Raw genomic sequence first — 24,519 nt, 5'->3', positions numbered from 1 at the left:
TTTAAAAAGTAAAATTCTTCTGATAATTAAACCAGTATGCAGGAAAAAAGCTGAGCACAGCCACATCTTGGCTGAGCCTTTGAGTGTGTTCCCAGAGTTCAGATCCCACTTCTGCTATGAATGAGCTCCTGGTTGCAGAGCACTGTGGAAAGCCCATATAACGCATCACTGTGAGCACTTACCTCATGATTGTATTTTTATGTCCACTTGTCTCCTATTCACAAAAGAGACTGACAAGATGGTGGGGAACACACTGCAGGGAAAAATACTGAATAATGTTGCGGAGGCAGATACATGGCCTGGCAGAATTTTCCATCTACTTATTTCTGCTGTTGCTGTGTTACTGTGTAGATCCAAAACTGGAAGGTGACTTATGCAGACCACGTGTGCCACCTTGATTTTACGTCCTGCCCTGGAATACACCCTGTTCATGGCACTCTGACACTCCAGAAATTATAAGGGTACCCAAATAGTGACAGTCATCAAAAACACCTACTTTTAGCTATCAAGGATATCTGGCTCTTTCTTGTTGCCTGTGGGGCACATCACTAAGATCTACACTTGGTTCTAGGTAAAACAGTGTTTTGTTTTCCTTTTTACTATAAATAATGCAGCACAGGAGTGGAAGCCAAGGGAGTCAGAAAGTAAGAACCCTGCTGATATAAGCTCCTTGCCCTGCAGCAGCCTTCTACAGGTTATTGGGAAAAGTCTTTCCTCCTGCTGCATTCAGAACATGTTAGAAACATCTTGCAACAACATATCATACCATAATCATAAAGAGAAGATGACAGCATGCATCTGACAAATAGCCAGAATAAGAGGGTGAATTGCATCCTTTCTGTTTCTGTGATGTGTACAGCATCTTCAAAAGCAGGGTAATAAGCTTTTATAGCTGTGAGAGGCAGAGATGAAGCTGAGTATGTAATTCAGCCTCAATGCTATGAAGGTTAATATTATGAGCAGCCCATAGCAGAATGGCTGTAGCTTGAAGTAGCAAAACAATACAAAGTGTTTTTGGGGAGGGGAAAAAAAATCCCTAATCAAAAAAGCAAGTGCATGTAGATGGAGATCAAAAAGCAAGGCTGTAGATGGGGATCCTGGCTGATTAAAAAGTTGCAGTGTTAGGGTGTTGAAGTGGGTAAAAGAAAAAGCTATTAGTCACCAAGGAGTCTGTGTAAAAGCAAGATACGGATTTGATCAGCCTCAGAATAGTTCACATGTGAAGATGGGAAAAACAAGTAGGCAAGAAGAAATAGAGACAGGCAATTTTAGGAGCTCCTGAGAAAGTGTAGTGTAGAGGGTGTTACTGTCTTGAAAATTGCTGTTGGCTGCTTTGTGGCAGTGTCTTCTAAGCTCATTAGCAAGTTAGTGATGATTTTACTGGCACGGTTACTTTGCTGAATCTTTTCTTGCATTTAGCATTTTTGTTTGCTCATACTTTATTGGAAGGGCTTGTTCAGCAATGCTAACTCTTTAAAAAAAAAAAAATATATATATATATTGACCCCTGAATACTTTCTGCCACGCAGGCTTGCTCCAGAAATGGCCATCAGTGATTCCATCTGGATTTCTCTGCTTTTTGAGCAGAGGCCTCCATGCATCATATACCCTGCTGTTTATAGAGGTGGCTGTACATATGGCATGGAATCTCAGCCAGGGTTTGAAACTGCCTGTGCTATGCAGGCACAGTGGGAGCCTTAGGAATTGAACTTCATTTATGGAAGTTGTCCATGGGTCTTGGAGGTGCCCTGGCTTTCTGTGGCCAGAAAAGATTGCTAAGCACAGAGGCTGGGAAACAGCCAGGTGAGGCACTGGTAGCAACAACCTCTGTTATATTAACATAGTTGGAAAAAAAGCTGTCTTTGCTTGCTTTGCTGAGCAGTAACTTGTGAACTACCTGAGGTTTCCCCTTTGACAATCAGGAAGCACAAGTGGCCCTTGTTATAACTAACTATTGCATGAAATATACCATGTAGTACTCATGTTAAAATACTGAGCAATTCAGATGAGAATCTGATCTCTAGCCTAGAGGAGGGTCCTGTGATTGAGAGAGAAAAGAAATAGTCTTCTAAGATCACCCTTTCTAAAATAGGCTTTCCTGCATGAGTGACAAAAATTATGTGTGGCGCTGTTTATTCTGGCTTTCCCAGATGGTCAAAATCCTGCTGATTTTTACATCTTGTAGTGGCCCCTGGTATGTAGACCCTTCTCTCCAAACATAGCTCACAAGGGACACTCAAGAGAAATGTTGCTCACAGCAAGCAAGCCTGAATCCTCTCTTTGGCTCTTAGTTCTTACGTCTGTGAAAGCAATGGTGAGTTTTTCCATCATCGTTGAGGGTGTAGGGACAATCTGAAAACTCATGTACAAGCTTGCTGCAGGCCCAGGCCTGGTGACCCTGGAGTCTCCTGATTGCTGTGTACCTCGTAGTTGGAGAAGGAGTCGTCTTTTTATGACCAAAGTTAAGACTGCAGACTAAAAAATGGTGCCTTCAAGGAGGCCATGTTATGACATACTGCCATGAGCCCTGACATGGCCCATGACATATGACATGAGCCAACTGCTTTGTTCTGAGCCCTCCAATCAGCTTATACTCAAATATCACTAAAATCAGTGTGGTGACTCCTGTGAAATGAGAGTGGTAGACACCATCTTGTTACATGGAACTTCATTGCTATCACTAGGGTCTTTTCAGCAGCCTCAGCAGAACTGCCAGAAATATAGAAAGGCAGGGCTGACTGACAGTTTCTCTCCTCAAGGTGATCTGTGTGGATAGATGTCAAGGAAAACTGGCAGCAGCATCTAAAGGGTCATTATCTGGGATCATCTTTTTCTGTCATGTGCAGGCTTTAATCTCTCAAGCAGTTTTCGTTAGTAGTTTATCTACTGCAGTAATTGGAAGAGTACAGTTTTATGCAGTACAGCTTACTCCCATCCACAGCCCGTGGTCTGGTCCTGATGGTTTGTTCTCTCCTGAATTCAGTGGAGTCTTGCTTCACACTAGAGTGATTGTGAGCAGGCTCAGGACAAGGCAAGCTGAAAGGCAGCTTGCAAAGGATTTCCCTTGCATGGGAGGATTTGCAGGCTAGACCAGAGCTCCCAGAGCCTGGCTCTTGAAGCTGGGCATAGGCTGATGTAGTTGTTAGGGGATGGTGCTCCTTGTTTGCAGAGAAGTATAAGGTCAACCAAACTGGTCACGCTTTTGAGTTGAGACTCTGTATTACGGTCACGGTCTAGGCACAGTTGGCCTGTTCTCGAGTCCTGCACAGAACCAGCAAGACTCTGTTGTGGGCACCTTTGGAAGGACATGAGACTCTTCTTTCAGGAGATCACAAAGCACTTCTTAAGTTCAAGTATTCACTTTGTAGGTGAAGCCCAGAAATAGCGAGTGGTTCCTGAAGATTAAAAAGCTAATCAGAGGCAGAGCAGAGAAATTAGCTAACACTCTTGTCAGCTGCTTTGTCATTTTTCCTAAAAGGTGTTTGTAAAAAAACCAATGTTAAAGTAACATTTACAGGTGGCTGATTTTGAAGTGTAAACATCGAAACTAGCACATTTACTGTTCTGCCTACCATTGACCAATTTTTTGATGTTTGTTTCCAGGAACACCTGTCTGGTTCTTTGTGAAAATTGCTCCAATTCGAAATGAGCAGGATAAAGTGGTTTTATTTCTTTGCACTTTCAATGACATAACGGCTTTCAAGCAGCCCATTGAGGATGATTCATGTAAAGGTTTGTCTTTTTCACAATTATATATTTATGCTGCTTCTGTTTGTTTGCCCTGGTCTTGAAAGAGCTGAAGGCCTTTAAATACCGAAGCCAAAGAATTAGATGTTAAATAACTTGTAGCTATGCCACCGGGGACTGCATTTGTGCAAGGAATGGTTGCTGGTTTCTTAAGCAAATTGGCTCTGGCCTGCACTGGAAAGGGTCATTGCTAATGAAACCCACAAGTGCTTCAGCAAGCAGAGTTTACTTAGCGAATAGGTGCTGCTCTTCCTTTTAAATTCATTATTAATCCACGCTCCAGCATAGCCTTCAAGGAGTCACGATGTTGCTAAACAGCCTCTTTGATGTCAGAGGGAACGGAAGCGTCTTGGGCCCTGTACACGTTGTGCATGACACTGTACGCAAAAACTGAGGAATTAACCCTGTCTGAGTCTAGCAGAGATCTGAATAATTTCATTCTGCCTGGCTTGATGTTACTTACCATTATTATGGAATTCTTTGTATTAAAGTTCTGGACTAGTTTCCTTTAACATATGTGAAGAGATTCCCATCATCATAAGTTGAATCAGGTTTAAGCTGTCTTGGTGAGTGAAGGCGCATTGCTGTGTTTTGCCGTTAACCCTTTGCTGAGTTACACCTTGGAAACCTGGAAGCAAACTCAGCTATGACAGCTGCATAAACTTGCACTCAGGTTCAGATCCTGTCAGAAATAGACCTTTTGTACCCATATGGAGAACTACAGAGACTTGCGTCCTCTGGGGTAAAAAAAGAGACCTAAAGTTCTCCTGTTGTTTGCATTTTTGTAGTGTTTAATAATATTTGTAGTATTAAATTAAACAGGAAACTTACTGTGAAGGTGAACTGATTTACATTTATGCTCAAAATGTTATTCTTTAAAAACATAGTTTCTCAAAGTGGAAACACCTGTTACCATGAAAAAGGAAGTACAACCTTGACAAACATACCCTCTTCCAGGCTATGTGGGTTATTTTTTTTCTCCTTTTAATGCTATTTGTTTGGTTCTTCGTTGCTTTAATAAAACTAAAAAACGTAGCTTGTCAGAAAGGTTGGGCCTACACTATTTTTTTCCCCCGCTTAGTGGTCTTCACTGTATCCTGATGAGGACTGACAGCAAAGATAAATCAGCATGATGCAGTAAAGCTGGCTCTTGTTTATTTGCTGGGAGTGAAGGCCCTTGCAGGACTTTCAGTCAGGGGTGGTAGCTGTGTCTGTTCTCTTTGCTTTCACAGAAGATCCTTAATGTGATAGTGACATGCACTCTTGTGAAAAGAGTTTGTCCTTCACTTTCAACACAAGGAAACACTAACTTTTTTGTTTTTGAGAGAAGTATGTTGAAGGAAGGGAACGCTAATTAAAAAAAAAAAAAAATCTCCTTTGGATCTTGAAATCATGCTATTCTTACAGTGATCGTGGTAATTCTTAGCAGTTCTGTATCTAAAGCAATATAAGCACTAAACCTGCATATAGGAGCAGCAACTTGCAGAGGAGTTAAGATGATAAGCAAAATTTCTTCATCTGGCCCATGGAAAATGGCTAAGTGACTAACAAAAGTTGCAGACTGAAGAACTAGACATATTATTTAGAGGCCACTAATTCACAGCTCTGTACGCCTTCCCTGAGTGCTATGGCTTTATGCACTCAGGGAAGAAGAGTTCATGCACTGAAGTCTTCCAAATATTGTTTCTGAATCTCCTAAAATTAATGAAGTTGCACCAGTTTCATGCTGGTAAAGAGTTCTCTGTCGCTGTATACACAAATCAAACATGATATAAATGAAACTGCACATTCTATTCTAATCCTTAATTTATTCCCTATGCCTGCCTTTCTTCTGTAAGTTACTTGCTGAAGGCTAGCTTTGGAATTTTGTTGCATGCATCTCAGGAGGTGATATTGTGCCATTCCCTTGATGGCTAGATGAGCAATTTCTTGGAAAAGAAGAGCTGATTTGTCAAACAATTTTACAAATAATTTTATGTGCATGACTATGTCTTTAATATTAGATCTCGTGCAATTGTTTACTGTGGGGGAAGGAAAAGGCAGGTATGGAGTGTCAGACAATTGTCTGTAGCGGGCTCTAGGGTTCATGGAGGGGAACATTTTTGGAAGATCTAAAAAAGGTAAAATTGTATTAGCTTCTTCTAAGAATCATTGCTTTTACAGACCTGAGCTTTGAAGAGGGCATATTCTTTGCACCGTGTACAACATTACATAGGAATTTTGTAGCATGCTTTTGAAGGATAGCAATTTTCGTAGGGATGTTTCTCTACTCATTCTAAAACCAAATGAACTCCCAATCTGAAAACCTAAGCCTGTGAACTTAGAGATTTATTGTTTAATTGAAACAACTGAAAACTGATTGCTGAATCAATTATTTTTCCTTCTTTCACCTTCAGCTTTTATCAACTACTTTTCTTTGACTGTATTTATATGTGAAATCAGTTTCCTGTGCATGTGACCACTTAATATGTAACAGGCTGCCTGCAAATGCAGATATTTTATTAACATATGTGCTATTTGCATAGTTGCAGAGTGGCACAGCATAAAGTATTTAAGTTTTTCAAAAGCAATGCCTGTATGTCTATGTAGAGAAAAGTGTTATGTAGTACAAGGACATGATCAATTTAGAGAGCAACTAATCTGTCAGGCTAAACCTGCTTAGCTGTGGTATATCTTAGTTTTCTATCACCTGATGGCAATTTCAAGCATGATTGTTCAGCTGCAAATGATGTAGCGACTCCTTGAGTGAAAAGTGTTGAGCTCTAATGACAGGTGTTTGACTTGTACACAAAAATGAATAGGCATCTTTTATCTGAAGGTGGCTCAGAGAGACAGAAGGTCGCAGTACCATTCTTCATTCTTAATAATTTTTTAATTAATAATATCAGACACTGGAATAGATGAAACAAAAAATATTTCTAAAGTCATGTAAAAAGTAGATTTCTAATTGTAGTCTTTAATTGATTCAGATAATTTAGAAAATGTTTATTTTATGACTGCCATAGAAGTTAAGTAAATTTGCTTTTAAATGTAGCAGCTTTAAAAATAGTGCATTCTAAATAAAACAACTTAAAAATAGTGTCAGTGATGTTGGTGATATAATATTTTTAAACAGCCTCTTTTTACTCTTTCCTGTATGCTTGCCCCTTTGAAAAATCAGGAAAAAATAGGTTTACTTGAATAGAAGTAGGCAAAATCAAGCTATAGCATAGCTAAATTTGGCTTGTGAAGTGATAGGTCACCTTCTTAGCTGAATTTTAGAATATATGCTATATTTGGAATTCATGCATTTTGTCTGTATATGTCTTTTTTTGGTTTGAGATCTAACACACCAACTATGAGATGTTTGAGAATAGTATATAAAGTAGAATGCATCACTTTATGAAAACAATAATGTGTGCAGACAAATAGAATCTGTGCCTGCACTCTGAGTAGCTAGTAAGAAGTTTGCCTGAACAGGTTTTGCATGTATGAATACAATGTGAACATATTCAGATGCATCTATGCTGCTTTATAAAGGTTTGGAAATTATGCTTTGGATCCTAATTTTTGCTTTTGATACTTTGTTTTTATATAAGAAGGTGATCAAATTCAACATCACTGAATCATATAGGAGAACAGTTTTTAGCCTCCTAGCTATTGTAACCTCCTGTGCTTTGCAGCAATCATCAGTTATCATCTCCTCTGCAGAAGAAGCTTTATTTCATTTTGCAGCTAAGCTGTCCTTTGCATCACAAGCAGGGCTACACAAAAAATAGTATTTTGATTGCCTCCTCCATCTTAATTCAGGGAAAACTCCAAGTGTTTCCTTTTTTTCCTTTTTGTTTCTGTTTTTTTTTTTTTTGTTGCTGTCTAATTTTTTGTTCTGTTTTTGAAGATGTATTTATATGAGCAGAGCCAGTGTTTGAAATATTTTGATTAAGTTATACTCTACTTTCATCTAGATGAAATGTTTTCTTAAAAAAGGAAACAAATGAAAGGGAAGTGGTGAGTATATTAAAAAACTTTGGTATGCTTACCCAGTCCAGATGGAAAAATAAGACAGTTTTAGTCATGAAGTTTCAAAGAGAAGGAGCATTAAGACTGCAGAGAGCCATGATGCATGTAAGCAGGGATCTTTGATGTGCAAGAAGACAAAGGTAGTTTGAGTGGAGGCAAGAACGGCTAGAATCTTGATTTACTCACGTTTACACAGTTCTGTGTGAACAATAGACCTGTGACCAAATGAGTTTATTCTCTAGCAGGCAATGGCTCCTTGTTCTAACTCTAGGGATTGTGTAAGTCATGGATCAGCAACTTGATAACAAGGGTTCTGTAACTGCCACCGTTCCCAATGTTTGCATTTACGAGTCACCATGATCAAATTGAGGAGAGTGGTAGGAAACAAGTAACTACCTACAAATAAATGATAGAAGTTGTTGTGGATTCTGTATCAAGAGATCATGCTCACCTCAAAATACAGAAAATTGGTTTCTTCAACTTAAGAGCATTGTTAATGAAGCTTCCTCCCTTAAAGAAGAGAAGTCTTGATGAGTTAAACATCACATCACAAAGGTGTATTTCAGTGCCATGTTTCCCCATGAAACAAAGCTCAGGGGACAGCTTTTGTCCCTGTTGTAGGCATCTTGTCTTCTTGGGTGTTTTCAGAAGCAGTTTCTATTCAGCTTTCTGCAATGAAATGGTGGAAAACTGAAAGAGCATCATGGAATGCCAGACCGCTGAAATCAGTGCCATTAATCTTGAAGGCTCTTCATCCTTTTGAAGCTGGAGATGTTTTAGTACCATCTCATTGCTTTGTCCCTGCATGGTGTTTTCTGCAGAATTGGAAAAGGAGACTAAACAATGATAAAAATAGGTTAGAATCAAAGACAGAGGCCCAGGCAAGCACAACTGTGGGGCTGGCATCCAGCTTTTTTGGTTCATGAATACCAAGCTGCCTTCTCTGCTATGTGAGCTTTTGTCTGTTTGAGGAATATATATGCCTATATGAGAATCACCTAGGTAATTAGATTTTAATTCAATTTATATTTTCTCTATTTCTAGAGGAAGAGAATGGATGTAGGGATATACCAACTGCTTGTGTTGAAAGAGAACTCCTAATCCGTATCATCTGGTCCCCCTGTCCTAGCAGGACTAACATCAATATATTCTTACACCAATCTGAAACCTAGTTTCTTGTCTTGGAAAGCTCCATCTTCTTCCTGTAATCGGCTCCATGACCCTTAGAATTTAATGTTTATGTTCTCTTCTGTGGCTTAAGTCCATTATTTGACCTGTCTTCACTGGATAAATATCTGACTTGCTGTAGGCTGTGTCTGTCCTTAGGCTTCTGGAGGAAAAATTGCAATAAATTCAACAGGTACTGCTGTCTTTTCAAGCAGTATTGGAGAAGTTATCATTCAATAGGATTAGTACTGGCATTCTCTCTCATTTTCATTTTCTTTTTCCTGTGCCACAATCTGCAGGTCTGTTATAATTATACTTGAAGTTCCCCCATTTTTATCTTCCTTTGACAAAAAAAAAAAAAAGGCCAGACAAGGAGGAGAGTGTTCTGTCCTAAAGATGAGGTTCATACACCTGGGATATTTGCACTGTGATTCAGTGCCTGGTTTTAGGCATTTTGTCACACAGTGGCTTGTGTAACTCCAAACTGAGCTCACGTGTGCTGTACCCAGTGTATGGAGAGAATTAGGATATATACTCCCACCCTGCCACATTCAGGTCAGCAGTTGTTCAAAAAGCCAAGCTAAAAAGCCCTGCGTCTTGACGTGGTCTCTTGCCTATACAGTTATATTGTTTTCAGATCAGAGTTTGGAGGATGGGGTAAGAGATCTCATGTTCATGGGAACGGTTCATTCGCGTACCATTTAGGCACCCACAAATGAGATTTGCAACATGCAGGGCAGGGGAGGTGCTTACAGGGGATGCTGGGGACAGAGGAATGGGTTAAGCTGTACCTTTGAAAAGGAGATGACTCTTGGGAAGAGGGGGAGGTACCTGAAGGTGCTCAGCATTCATAGCCACTAAGCATGCCACAGAGATGTCTGGCGGTGCTTTTGTGCAAGAAGGCTCAGGTGAGGTGCTTCCTTTTCCTCCTCTCTCTGTTTATGTCTGAATAGCCCCATTCTTAGAAAACTCGATGACAGGAAGAAAATACACACTCCAAGTTTGTCTTCTGGTTTCGAACCAAATTTTGAATCTTCCAGGAATGTGCCTTACCCCTCAGTCTGTTTCGAGTTAGTAAAAAGGGCTGTCTGTGTTAGCTGGCGTTAAAAACTTTATGTGTCTGCTAAGGGAGGCAGATGTCGAGTTCCCATGTGAAGCTCGGACTCTGTCGCCTTTTTTGTTTGTCGCCAGGGCTGCCGTTTGCAAACAAGCCCCGCTGGGCTGCAGCCGGCGCGGCGCGGCGCGGCCTGCGCTTCAGCACCATGGCCAGCAGCCAGGGCCGCCGCCCCGCCGCTCCCGCCCTCCCGCCGCTCCCGGGTCCGGAAAATGGGGCTTGTGCTTGTGTCCTCTTGGACCAAACCCCCCTCGGGTCTCGTCAGGCTGGATTTCCATCACTGAAAATATACCGGTGCTGATAGCCTTCTCCCATGGTCCTGTAAAACAGGAAGAAAACGTAGCCGTGCGGCGTATAAGTTCTGCGAAAGCAAAGTTTTAGGTTGGTGTGAATTGCTGTAGCTGTGTTGGCTTTACAAAGGTTAGTCTGATTTATATCAGCTGAAGATTAGCCATTAGGAATGGTTTCTCCCACCTGATCCATTCTTTTAACCTCTACTGGCTTTAGTCAGTGTAGTAAGGCCTTCAAGCCTCAGCCTACCAACTGTAGTTGGATTTCTTCATGTACAGTGGAGAAAGAATACTCATTTATAAATGTATCTTTTTTTAAAAAACCCGAACCACCAAAACCCACCACCTTTCATGGAAATGTATTGTGAAAAATCAAGCACTTTGGGTCAGGTTTGTAACAGATACAAACGGACCTCACTTGAGGTTCTGTCATGTTGATTTATTTCTCTGAGAAATAGTCCTTTAGTATAGTAGCTAATCTTACGTGGGTTTATCAGAAAAGATCTGGCTTCCTGGATGGAAATAATTCAATCTACTTGTTGCTGAATACTGCCAAAAAGTGTTGGCTAATTCTACTCAACTTGGCTATTAAATTACTGGTGACAGACTTGCTTTAAAATGTGCTTTAAAGCATAAGAAAATCTTCCATTTTATTCTTGATATTGGAAGGTATGATGAATTTTGTTCTCCGCTTTAATAAATGCATTGTTTTGCATATTCTTAAAAGAGAAAATGCTAAGCTCTCTTTTCAGGTCTGCCCTGGAAAATCTTGTTCAATAGTGGATCTGTGCAATTTGTTTATGTTTTGTGCTCACCTCTCAAATTACCAAATAAGTTCCTGCAAACTCCATCAAAGTAAGATGTCAAGCAAGGATATGTTCTGGGCAGTATTTTACAAAATACTGGGCAGTATTTTAACCACCCATGTTCCTGTATTTGTCACGGATCACTTGCAGGCTAAACTCCAGACTGGTCTTTAAAACCAGTCAGTGCTAATAGTACCGCTTCTTTTGGTGATGAAACCATAATGTGGAGGGAACTTTTTCCAGAACCAGGTTCTCATTAAGAACTAAATCTGCGAAGTGCTGAGTGTCCTCAGTTGGAGAAGGAGGTGAGACTGCTCAACAGTTCCCAGGTGGTGCTAGCATTTTTTGAAGATTGGGACTAAATGCACTGATACTTTCAGAGTACCAAAAATATCCAGATGTGTACTCTGCCTGACTTTCTGTTACGGCAAAGTACTGCTCATAAAGATTATAGTTGGAACTAGCTCTTGTGACTGTCATTCAAGGCCTTCTATTTTGAGGGGTGTTTGAAATGACTGTAAAAAATATTCTGAATTAAAATTCAGCATATGACTTCTCTGCCAGAAGCTGCTAAATGTTTTATTAGAGTTTGAGAAAATCTATTTGTATATTTCCCCCTTTTGTTTAGAGAAGATAAAATTAATGATTTTGTTTCGCCTTGTCTGCTCTGCTTTTTATTATCTTATGGTTTCTCCGCTTATGCCAGATCTATGCTTAATACATCTGAGGCCAGACTGACATCCGTTACAGGCAACTGTAATTTTCATTGTGCGTGATTTTAGCCTTATATCTTCATTAGTCTGAAGTGTCTTCTGCAGTGCTGTGAGATCCGAATCTGGCCATTGGATTTAATAGAAGATTGCTGTAAAGTGGACATTTATCCTTACAAAAGATGCAGTTCATGTAACAGCACTCTTGTAGAGCCATTGAATATGAAGTCCGTGCAGTCATGGGTTTTATTACTTTACCACCCTGACACCTATTTTGTGACTTGCTTTTGTTTGTTACTTGGTTAAATTATACTCCCTTGTGGTCAGTATTAAAGCAGGTTGCTCTGTTTTAACTTTTTTTTTTTTTTTTAAAGTTATGGGAGGCTTTATGTAGTACACTTGCAGCTTTTTTTGGTAATGTGTATAATCTTGCATGTTTTCTCAAGGTTGGGGAAAGTTTGCTCGCTTGACCCGTGCCCTCACAAGCAGCCGAGGCGTGCTGCAGCAGCTTGCTCCGAGCGTGCAGAAAGGAGAGAATGTTCACAAGCATTCACGACTTGCTGAGGTAATGTTTTCTTTCTTTGAGAAACTGTAAATAAATGTTTTTAGCTTTTTTGGGTATGTTGTCTCTGCGTGAGCCAAGCACTGTCTGTCCCCCTTGCCCTGGGAATCTGAAGCCTGGTGGCAGGCATGGGAGCTCAGAATATGGCACGTGTGCTGTGAAATGTGTCCGGTGACAGTGGAATGGAAACAGGTGTCCAAAAGACGTCATGTAACCTAATTGCAGTGTTGTGTTCCATATCTCAGCAAAGTCTTACAATGGCATTATTATTAAAGGAATACTTTCTTGCTTAGTTTCCGTTCTTCTGAGAATCTCAATGTTAGTTGGATCTTGGGCTATTCACTTGTGTAAAATTGAGGTGAGAAAAACTTAGGCTAGTACAGATGGAAATTCTGGAGAATCCTTGACACGGTTGTTGTCTGCATTCATTTATGTCTAATTCTTTTTCAGTGGGATCCCAATCCTGCTTTACAAACTGGTTAAAACATATGTTTGAGTTACTGGTTTTATGAACAGAACAGCTGTAAGATGCCACAAGCAACACTGCAGACAGATTAGGAAAATGAAACCTTGTGATTTAAGTAGACTCTCAAAGTTTTGAGAAAAGCTCCAGGCAGAGAAGGCTCCTTGAAGTACTTAGGGTTTTAGGGCTTTCGCCACGAAGGGGAGAGACTGTCGCAGGTTTCCTGTAGCTGTCTCCTGGGCCAGTAGCAGGGTCTCCCTGGTGTAAAAACAGCTTAGGGCAAGTCTTGATATGGTGTTAATGACAGCATGGCCAATGTAACATGGCACTTCTATATCACCTATTGCTCTGAATGCCACGGCAGCAGCTGTGACTGTTGTCAATAATTCTTAATCTTCCTGTGTAGCTGGAGGTGTAAGCCATTGATGGGCTCCATGGGGTCTCCATATAGTCAGTACTCTGTTAATTTTGCCCTGTATATGTCTTAGTTTCTATGCAAAATAAACAACTCCTGCCCAGGCCTGTACTATTATCACGTGTGACTATGAAGTTCCCATGGACAGGAGCTTACCTATTCCGTATTTAATACAGATGCAGTCAAGAACAGAAAACTGATTTCTGTTGGAAGTATAGAAACAACATAGATCATACTAGCACAGGGGAGGGGCAGACATTCATATGGACACTATACTGTAGGAATACCATGTGATTATCACATGTCCACCCTGAGGTGGCTTTAGTGTCCTGGAATTTGGAATAGTCTCCCTCCTAATCCTACTCAAGGCTTAGCATCAAATAATCCTTCCTTCTCTTTAGATGTCTACCCTTGAATTTTAGTTCAAGCTAAAATGTAGGCAGTAGAATGTAAGGCAAAGGGTCTGAGGTTATTCTGTTTGGCTCGGTGAACCTCAGTCTGGACCTAAGTGACTACACATTACTGAAACTTCTTGCAAACCGATGTGCTCAACAAGTCTTTGCAAGTATTCTAACTGGCACAGCCAGTTGATTCATTACAAATAATAAAGGGCAAGTGTATAGTTTACATGTCTGAAATGAGTTTCTTTAATTGCCGACTGAATATTGCAGTCATTATTTTAAAAAGAACATTAGCCCCAACTGCGATGTTAGGTACCTTGTTGTGTGCTGTAATTCCGCTTAAGTCAATAGAACTACACTAGAGAAAAGCAGAGTGCAGATAATCATACAGACAAGCCCACTTTTCTTCCTTTGAAGACATATGGGGTGCCAGGCTTCTTATTCTGGAAAGATCTCTCAATAATATTGAACATGGGATCTCTAACTGTTCCCTGTTGTATTTTTGTATTTTAAAATCTTTTTTTTTTTTTCTTCATCTCTGCAGTAGCCTATTTGAAATCTTAAATTCAAATTAAAATTCGTCCTTTTTCTTTTCCTACTCACTATGGCATTTCACATCAATCTTGTTTGCTCGAGAAGGCTCTTCATTTATTGGAATGTTATTTGTGTTGCTCTTAGTTCTTTATCACTTATATTTTTGAATGCCTGAGGAGCCAGCTGTGTCCTAGAACCTGAGTGGGGCAAGGTGTTGTACAAACCCAAAACAGGAGTCTGCCACAAAAGCTTACAATTTCTTTTATCTTTTATGAAATATTAGTTTAAGAAAGGTGTTAGTGACAAACTACTTTGTTTTATCCACAGGCCATGGATAATACAAGCAGTGTCTACTGAGCCTCAGTCTCTGACTTTTGCCAGTATGTGTAGATTCGTTTAGCCTTACTTCTCTAATAGCAGTCATATGAAAGAAAACTGCTTAAATTGATTATGCAATTAATGCAAGGCTGTTAGCTAACTCTGAGAGTACATTTTGCAATAAGAGTATAAAGTAATTGATACATTTCTGTGGCTTTATCACCAAGGACCGCATTGTAGGAACCATTCTTCCTGGTCACTGCATAGTACATGTGTCCTCTGCACCTACAGTGTTAGCTGATGTATTCTCTATATTTACCAGGCAGTTCTGGGTAAACAAGATTGTGTCATAATTTAAAAAATGCGATAGTTATGACAAATAAAAGCAGAAAAATTATAATGGTGCTTAGCAGCACTGCTTAATAACAGAACTTCCGCCATTTTTTTTTTTAAACCTTGTTTACCAGGGACTTATAACTGCCATTAAAATCTACTTCAAGTTGAGGCTTAGCACCTAGCCCTTGGCTTGGGAGCAATTTGTGTGGGTGCCTGTGAAAACAAAAGCAAGGGAGAGTGAGAGAAAGCAAATATGTGCAGTTGAAAACACAAAAGGGAGAGATTAAGCTGAAAATGAATGATTGTTTGTGTGGTTTTCTTTCCCCAGTCATGCAGTCTTAAAAATAAATGAATCATTGTAACCACTTGTTGATGCACTTTTATGAGTCCTGACTGGTGATATATTTACCATTTTTTAACAAATCTAGGAAATTTTTTTTTTATTTTGTTATGGTAAAAAAATAAAAATGAATGTGGCCTTGGTGAAACCCATGATGAAATTTCTAATTTCTACTCTTGAAATAATATTCTCCATCTTTAGAGAGCTATTAAAACATCATGCATCATTACCACAAATAATAAATGCAGATAATACAACTGTAGTGGCTGATGAATCATAAGTAATTAGAATAATACTTTCATTAATAACTTTCTGAAACAAATATTTCTTTTACTATGGTATAACTGCATAATCGAGAAAAGTCTTCCAAAACCAGGGCTGTTTCAGTTATTTAGAAAATTATAGTAGATTATAGTAGTGAAATATTTGTTCAGTGCACATGGGTGGAAGCTCAGCATATTGGTTTATATAGTTGTGTACATTTTCTTCATGATTACTTTTATATTAATCTCTTGGTTTTTTTTTTTTCCTCTCCAGGAAAGTACCTTTAGAAGCAGTTTGAGTCTAGTTAGTTCATGTGGGTGGGTAACCACACCTGACTGCTTCAGCAAATACTGTGTTTCAGGTTAGCACTACTCTCCCTAGAGGCTGGAGTGCAGCAAGAGCACCTGGGAATAGGGCAGGAGATACTTCTCTTTGCATCTACCTGGCTTTGCTATATGGCGCAGAGAGTGGAGTTTATAGCTCTTAACCTCTAGATGACCCAGGGGTGGACTGTGTGTGACCCTTGGTGTGAAAAGTGGACAAGAGAGCTCTCCTCACTTCCAGTGTAGCAACCTGACAAAACCTAGAGCTTTAGCACGAAGCTCTGTGGACCTCCTTCCATTATTTCTGTACAGCGCTGAGCTCTCTTTTTGTACTTAATGCTAAAAGCACATGCTTGTTCTCTGAGATAATTAAGCTTCGTTATAGGGACTTTTCTCTTCCTTCAATGAAAATAAGAATTTGGTGCCTTTGAAAGCTCTTGGCTGGCAGTTCTGGAGGCTGCAAGACCTTTGCTGGTCTGTAAAGCAAGTTGCCTTTCCCAGGAGAGGTAGCGTGAGCTGGGACAGAGCCCTTCTTCCATCTCAAGCTGTGAAATTGCTAGAGCTCATCTCTCTAGCAATGCCAGCAAGATGGAGTGGTTTTACAACGTGTGTGTTAGTGATGAAGTGAGAGGGAGCTGGGGCTAGAACTTGTCACCCCCACCCCACCCAGACAAAAAACTGGAGACACCCCAGGCTTGCTGCAGGTAGCTTTCCCCACCTTGCAAGTGATTGATACCCCTATGTCATTCCTTGATGCCCATCTCCTGCCCTGTCCCTGCCTCTCCTTTAGAGATTCACACCCACACTGCTGGTGCACATCCCTCCACAGGAGACCGGCTAAAGCCATGGCCCCTGGTCACTTTAGCCATTGGTGGAGCTTAACCAGAGACTCCAGGGTGGTAGTGGAAGTTCAAAAGACTTATTAATAAGGTCCCTAGCCATTCAGATAGTTTAGAGTATGTTTACTTTCTAAATAAAAAAGGAAGGAGACATCAATCCTTTTGTTTTCCTGTTCTGTAGCCCTTTGAATCTCAAACAAGCTAGGGGAGAGTGCTTTGTGCTCGGTGATGACATTTTAAAACACTGAAGCAGCAAAGCTGTTTATTTTCTTAACGAGTTGAAACTCAAATTCTGTTTTTCTCTGCATTCAGTTCAGTTTTACATCCCTGCAGTTCCACTGGCTTTACTGTATTTTTTTTTTTTATTTACAGCAAAATAATGGACACCATAATTTTGCCCCTTCTTTATTGCCAAACAGAGATTGTTCTTGCCTTTGTTCCTATTATTCAGGTATACGGGAATACATTAGTACATTTTCCAGTAACTTTGATTTGGATAATGCAAACTTTCCACAAGTTCTTGGAGTACAAAGAGACCAGTGGTGGCCAAAATGGAGTGCATTATACAATTTTCAGCCGATGTATGTATATATAAGAATCAACATGACAAGAACTAGCAACATTATTTTTTCAGTGTTTCATGGTTGAGGTTCCTGTGCTGATTAGAATGATTACCAAAATGTTTGACTTTTTCATATAATATCAGAGACTAAAAAAATAATCTCTAGGAGACATGTAATTGCAAAAGAAGCAATTATGTTTTCAGCCTGCATTTAAGGGGTGATACAATCTCCCCACGCTAGTAAGATCTCAGCATTAGAACTGAAATCCAGTTAACTGACTGAAAAATGTTACTACGTGATAGAAAGTGCTTGATTTTGCTGATCAGTTATTCCAGTGAGTGAATATTGCAGAGGACTCTCCTTGCCCAGTGAAGCATATTTCTGGCTTGGGGTCTTATGTTAGGGCTGCTACTCATGCAAACCCTCATAAAAGCCAGTAGTAGTTCAGTGCTTTCCAACTGATTCCGGTACAGCTGCGATGTTCAAAGAGGCGGGCACGAGGTATTTGCAATATTGATCTTGGGCTAGAACTTTTGTTGAGAAAAGACATTCTGACATTTGTCGCTGGGACTGCAAACAAGCCCTGAAGGCAATGATGCTCTGAGTACACATACTAACTCAGTACGCAACCTGTGCCTCCTCCAGTCACTACCAGTGACTTCTGGGGACTGCATTGCCTGGCCAGTGCCTCGTGCAGAGAAGAGACTGCTTCTGTCTTGTGCTGCTTCCAGCTTCCCTCACCACAAGGCAACTTTTTTTTTTTTTTTCTTTTGGTAGTATGGAGAACGTGCATGAATCGGGGTCAGGAGTGGCAGAGTACTTAATACTGCAGTGGACATGTCTGAGTCCTAGTTTGGTCTGCAAGGGTTCTACCTAGGGGAAAATGTTGCTTTTCCCTCTTCACTGTCATTCTAGAAACTCAGTGAAACAAAAATACTAAGTCCTCTTATTTTTTTCAAACTGTTGATGCCTGTGTGCTAACATGCAGGTCTCTGAGCAGGTCATGCTACTTCTCTTCTGGAGAATATACTGGGCTCAAAGTCAGCAGGCTTGCAGCTCCCGTTGTCATTTACACATGTGCAAGGGACTGTGATATGACTGTGTCTGACCCCTGTTGTGCACAAGAGTAAGTGATTATGTGGGGTTCAAAGCAGCGGGGGACTTGATCTGAGGCTATTTTGTCCAAGTAGGACTCTTGTAGCTGATTGTTTTCTTTTGTCCCCTTTGGCTTAATCTGTTGGAAAAAAGCCCACCAGTTCACACACACACAAAAAGAATAATAAAAAGCACTCAGAAAAGCCTGCAGATAAAAATCCGTGTCCAAATAATTGATGTTAAAAAAGCTGAGATAAGGAGCATGAAAGGAAGACATCCTCCTATTACAGCTATGTTGTCTGATCTTTTCTCTGAGATGGTGGCCGTTTAATTTCCTTCTCTGCTCCCTATTGCTCTAAACTATGATGTAAATAAATGTGAAAAAGGAACCATGGTCCTAAATAGTTCTCACAGGTTCTATGAATTTGGCGTTAGCAAACACATCTCACTTGAGCAAACCTCCATCTTCCTTTCAGTTTTCACCCATAACTCATCCAGGGTAAATTTCATTTTAAAATTTAACTTGTCTTTATTTGGAGACTGGTCCTTCATGTTGGTTTCACCCTCATGTATATCCATAGATGTAAACAAACACATTCTTGTTCATAGGTATGTAAAAGAAACTTTACTTCCCAAGATTTAAAGACATGATCATACTCTTTTTGCACTAGTGTGCAGAACTGGAAAGATAGTAGACTTAAAATGGGCAGCATTGATTGAGATTGCAGTTATGCAAAACACTTGGAGCACGTGTTCAGCTTGAGGCCCAGGGTTTAAAACACATGCTGACAGATCATCTTTTGCTGCAGCGCTTTTTTGAATTCAGACCTAACTGCATTGTAACTTGACTGTACACCATCAGATAGTGAAGACACTGATCTTCTCTCAATGAAAAGTTAAAGTTCAAAATGAGTTTATTGAGGCTAATGATAGTTACCCATGGGCATTGGTCCTGCACCACCCAGAGAAGAGGAACAAAGGCCCGTGCATTCATGATAGATTGTAGTATAAGACTATTTCAGATACAGTATAGTGAGGAGTTAAATAGACAGTGTTGAGAAGCCATGTGGTCCAGTGGTCCAGGTGCTGGCCTGGAACTCAGAAGTTGTGGTATTGTTCCTGGTTTTGCCATTGATTTCTATTTGCAACTGCCTTCCTGCCCATCACTTATCTGTCTCATCAATTTAGACGGCTGAAGGAGCTGTCTCTTTCTCTATAAGTCTTGGAGACTCAGCATATTAGGCTTAGTGTCAAAAAATAACTAATGGCATTAAAAGAAACAATAACTGTTCTTGAGTTTATGCTGATTTGTTTAACAGAATGCTTATCCTGACTTGCTTACCATTTGGTGGTGATAAAAAGAGTTAACGGACATGCATTTTTATCAACTGTTGTACTGAGCTTGAGAATCTACAATGTGAAAAATAACGTTAAAAAATTAAGCATGTTTTCTTTTTCCTCTGAAATCTCTGTGACTACAGGTACTGCAGCTGGGCTCTGAAATCCTCCCACAGTACAAACAAGAGGCACCAAAGACTCCGCCGCATATAATTTTGCATTATTGTGTTTTCAAGACTACCTGGGACTGGATCATCTTGATTTTAACCTTCTACACTGCTATTTTGGTCCCTTACAATGTCTCCTTTAAAACCAAACAGAACAATGTGGCATGGCTAGTAGTCGACAGCATTGTAGATGTCATTTTTTTGGTAGACATTGTGCTTAATTTCCATACCACCTTTGTGGGGCCAGCAGGAGAGGTGATCTCTGACCCAAAGCTGATTCGCATGAATTACTTGAAGACCTGGTTTGTGATCGATCTGCTCTCATGCTTGCCGTATGATGTCATCAATGCATTTGAGAATGTCGATGAGGTCAGTATACTAGTTCCACTTCCACCCATTAATTATTACTTAATGGTTGGGGGAGGGGGAGGGAGAGAAGAAAGAAATATATGCTTTTAAATATATTGAATTAGTGTACGTATGTCTCTAGTAGCTGCCCTCAGCCCATCTAGAAGTTTGCTTATGAGTCCTAGCCAGAAGGGTCCATCTTTAACTGCACTGGGAGAGGTTGAGTTTTTTGGTGTCAGAAATCTGTGTTTATTTTCCTTCATTCTGCATCCTCAGAGTTCAGGAGGACAGGCAGAAGCAGACAGCAGACCCTCTGTAGAGCACTGAAGAAAACTGCTTCGTCTGACTTCCCATGAGTAGCTTGAACTGGTGTGTCAAGATAGTTTTTTGGGGTAGGGTTCTCTTGCTTTCACTGTTGACTGAACAGAGTACGTCCACTAATGGCAATTCTTCACATGAACAATTGGAAAGTGTAATACACTTTTCTCAGATGCTTCTAATACAACATAGCAGGTGGCAGAGGCAGGCAGTGACTCACTAAATCTTCTCAGACCACCAGAAAGTATGGTGTGGGTATCTTGGTGATCCACGTGGCATTGTTTGGCAACAGTTGTTTCAGAGGAAGGTGAAGCAATTGAAGATGCTGTTTTGATGCTTGTTTGGTAATGTCATAATTAGAAGAAAGGATAGGGAGAAATCTGGAAGTCTAGACTCCTCCTTAATTCTTGCTCATTTCTTTGGGAACAGGTCACAAGCCAGCAAAAGAATTAACATTCAGATACTTAAAATCACAATACTACCCTGTTTTAACTGCTTGTTCTCTTACTGGATCACGCTGCTGAGAAAATATTCCTAAACTAAATATATTAAGGTTCCATGCCTAAATAGTTCAGAGAGTTAATGAATTGTTAATAAAATCTTAAAGAGGATTCCAGCAGTCCACTTCTTAATTACATGTTATAAAATCTACCAAAAAAGTACCATCAACTAATTATGTTTCTGTATTTATCTGTGACACGTACTAAACCTGTAACATACATACACATCTCATCGGTGCTTATTATTAATGTTTAGCCTGTAAAATGTAATTTTTATGAGTTCCTTTAAAATATGCCCATGCTATAAAGGACAACCTAGCTATTAAAAGAAAATTATGCCAAGTCAAATATCTGGGTAAAAACATAAAACTGCATTACTTTTGTAAAAATACACTACACAGGATTTTATCAAAGTTAAAGTATTTAAAGTATTTTGCTCGATGACTTGAGGACAAGTAGGCAAACTATTGGATGCAGTGGAAAAACATAATGTTATTTGATATTTAATTCCCTAGAGAGGTTTTCCTTTTATATAAAGCTGCAGACTGAAATAACACAAATGAGATCAAGCAAAAAAGCCTTGTGAGACCTGTCCTTAAATATTTGTTTATCATAAAAAGGACCCAGGCTGCAGATTACTGTGCAGGGCTTTCACATATTACTTTGCCATGGCACTGATAAAGCAATGGAAGGAGTGGCCATATGTCAGTTTCTGACATTTAGCCTGAAAGATTAAAAAAAAAAATTAAAAAAAAAAAAGGGCAAGAGACAAAAAAAAAAAGGAAGGAAGCTTTTCTCACCCACTGCAGATAGTAGTAACCTGCTGATGATTTTGCTGGAGGAACGTTTCATAACTGTAGACTGGTGATGTGACCAACAGAACATCCCTGAGGAAATGTCTATACCAGTGGCTGTGACAACGCTTGAGCTAAGCACAGGCGCTCTCAGAATCATGGTAGCAATTCTGCAGAGAAATTCTTGTTGTGCGAGTTTGAATTTCTCCAGGTTCTCCGTCTCAGTGTTGCCTTGTAACAATGAGGAGCCGATTGGTACTTCAGTTTTCCTATGGCTCTTCAACAGTCTCCTTAATCAGTATAACAGTGTTAGTTTTAGTTATTCTAGCTATGGCGCCCAAGGAAAAGAATATTTTTCTTGATGCTATCCTTTCAAGACTGTTCGTCTCTATTTCTCCTAGCGGGTTCTGACATTTAGCTAGCGTAAATCATTGTAGGGTCATTAGAGCAGAGTTTCCGCTGGTGTAAATTGCTGTACTTCCATTAAGGGCTCATAGACCGGTTTACAGGACCTGAGGGGCTTTGCCAGCAATGCCAGCAGAATAACATAGCACACATCAGGTGGGGATTTAGGACAGTATATGCTGATCACTGTTTCATGAACTGCCTGTAGAGAGAAAGATAAGCTTTTATTAAAGAAGAAGAAAAAAAAAAAAAAAGACACATTCAAGGTGTCTTGAAAGTAGAAAGGCTTTGCCTTATATCTTCTTCTCTGTTGTGTAGAGCATTCCCTTGTGGGTCAACTCCTTTTCTTTCAAACTTGCTGGTTTAAATTTTACCTGTCTCTCACCGTGGATTACACACCATATTACTTCAGAGTTGGATTAAGTCAGCAGTGAGGGTGTGCTGCTCAAGTTATAAGTAGCCAAACTGGATTGTCATCTGTGTGTCACTTTGATTTTGCTAAAGGGAATTCCCTTGGAGCCATGAGACTGGAGTTAGTAGGTGGCCATGGCTGCTGCAGGGATTTTTTTTTTTTTTTTAGTCCTAATGTGAACTCCTAAAAAAATTGCCTGAGATTAAATGATACCCAGTGTGAACAGTGGTGATAAAATGAGATGAAGAATATGAATTCCTATTTTCCTGTTTCGATGTTTTCCATATATGATTTTAAACAGGAGAAAATAGGATCCTGGCTTTGTTGCAGTCCCCATAGCGAAGGGGAGCTGGGGCAGGTGGAAGCTCACTGTTTTTTCTGCCCGCTGTCATTCTCTGTTAAAAGAAACATCACTGGAGACACTGAGGATGTCATGGGGGAACTAAACTTGACAAGTCAATTTGTTTTTAAGAATGCCGTAATTACTGTGGTGGAGATGAATTGATTTGGAAGGGACACAGGACCTGGAGCTGAAGAAGTAAAAAGCTGTGTATATAGGGTGCTGAGGCTCTTTCAGCTCTGGGTAATTTTGGGACTGTCCCATCACTTCGCTCTTGATAGATTAATAGTGAAATCACTTTTGTCATCTTCAAAGTGATCCACTAATATAAGATCAATTATAATATATGAAACTAGAGTTGATCAACATTTTTGACAAGGGATACTAATTTTAAAAAATTCTGATATTGAATTTTTTTCTATTTTGAAGTAACTTTTTGTTTTGCAATTTACTTCATTATTCCATTATAAGATATAATGGAAAATATTTTCTTGAAACAAAATTGAGTGTGACTTCTGTGTTTTTCAGGCAATTTCAGAAGTCTTTGGGTTTGTTGCAGTTTGGAACATTAGTATATTTTCAATTCACATTTTTTAATATAATTGAAATTCCAGTTTCCTCCCTGCACTGTTGAGAATATTTTTGTCCACAAAAATACTTTGAATTCATTAACTATCAATCAATACAACTATTAATAACTACAATTAATACAAGAGGCACTTAAGTATGAATAGCCACATTCTACAGATGGAAGAGGAAAGAAGAAACATTAATGTCTTTGTTCGAGGCCATAGAATTAAATATGAGAATGTATGAAGCTTCTGATCTCAAGTGCTGTGCTCAAAGAGACAGTACAGTATCTCATATTCGGACATGAACAGAATTCAACAAATGAAGGAACAAATAGCTGTAGAGACATTTCCATTGTTACCCAAATGAAAGAAAAGTTATAAATGTTTCTCCTGGCTTTTCTATATGGGAAGCTAATTATACAGTTAAATACGAATTACTTTCTTGACCTGCCATAGAACTTCAAGAAAAGAAAATATTCCACTGATTGATGAATCAACTTAATGGAAGGCTTAGACTTTCTACTGTTAAGACAATACATCATGCTGTAGTATAGTTTGAGTAAAAAAAGAAAATATTGCTCTAAAACTTACATAGCGCTTAAAACATGTGGCATTAGTCTCTTTTGAATTTGAATGATCACAATAACATTTGCCAGTAATCCTTTACAGTAATTAGTATTATTCCTCACTTAAGAAAATACCACCTACTTTGGGGGATAATGTTATCTTTTTGTGTTCAGACAGCAATCAGTAGATTTAATAAAAAACAGGCTTAAAGAAAATTCCACAATTTTTGCCAAGAACAATGCAATTTAAGACTTTGAATTCCAAAGGCAAGTTGAAGCATATTTTTGTAGTGCCAGCTTGAGCAATTTTATACTGTGGTTTTCAGCCATAATACCATAAGATATAATTTATATTGGAAAAAATTTGACTTATTACATGTGACACTTGGTTGTGAAATCTCATGGTAGGAGTGGAATCCAGTCATGTCACCACCATATAAATCTCTAAAATAGGGAGTTTGTAGTAGTAATTG

At 39.5% G+C, this 24,519-nt stretch overlaps 1 protein-coding gene across 3 annotated transcripts in view; it reads left to right on the top strand.

The window, feature by feature from the left end:
- Positions 1 to 24,519, top strand: part of KCNH1 (potassium voltage-gated channel subfamily H member 1) — a 194,631-nt gene that overhangs the window by 20,981 nt on the left and 149,131 nt on the right. For all 3 annotated transcript variants that reach the window (XR_012774827.1, XM_075496359.1, XM_075496358.1), the window contains exons 4-6: positions 3,604 to 3,732; positions 12,280 to 12,398; positions 19,768 to 20,160. Coding sequence is in view for 2 of the 3 variants with exons in the window: in XM_075496359.1 (XP_075352474.1) it covers positions 3,604 to 3,732; positions 12,280 to 12,398; positions 19,768 to 20,160 (641 nt within the window). In the remaining variant the exon portion in view is untranslated. The remainder of the gene's footprint in view (positions 1 to 3,603; positions 3,733 to 12,279; positions 12,399 to 19,767; positions 20,161 to 24,519) is intronic.

The sequence above is a fragment of the Mycteria americana genome, chromosome 3 (assembly GCF_035582795.1).
Source record: "Mycteria americana isolate JAX WOST 10 ecotype Jacksonville Zoo and Gardens chromosome 3, USCA_MyAme_1.0, whole genome shotgun sequence".
In the NCBI taxonomy this organism is placed as follows: domain Eukaryota; kingdom Metazoa; phylum Chordata; class Aves; order Ciconiiformes; family Ciconiidae; genus Mycteria; species Mycteria americana.
Note: the sequence above shows the minus strand (reverse complement) of the source record. Positions and strands in the feature narration are given on the sequence as shown.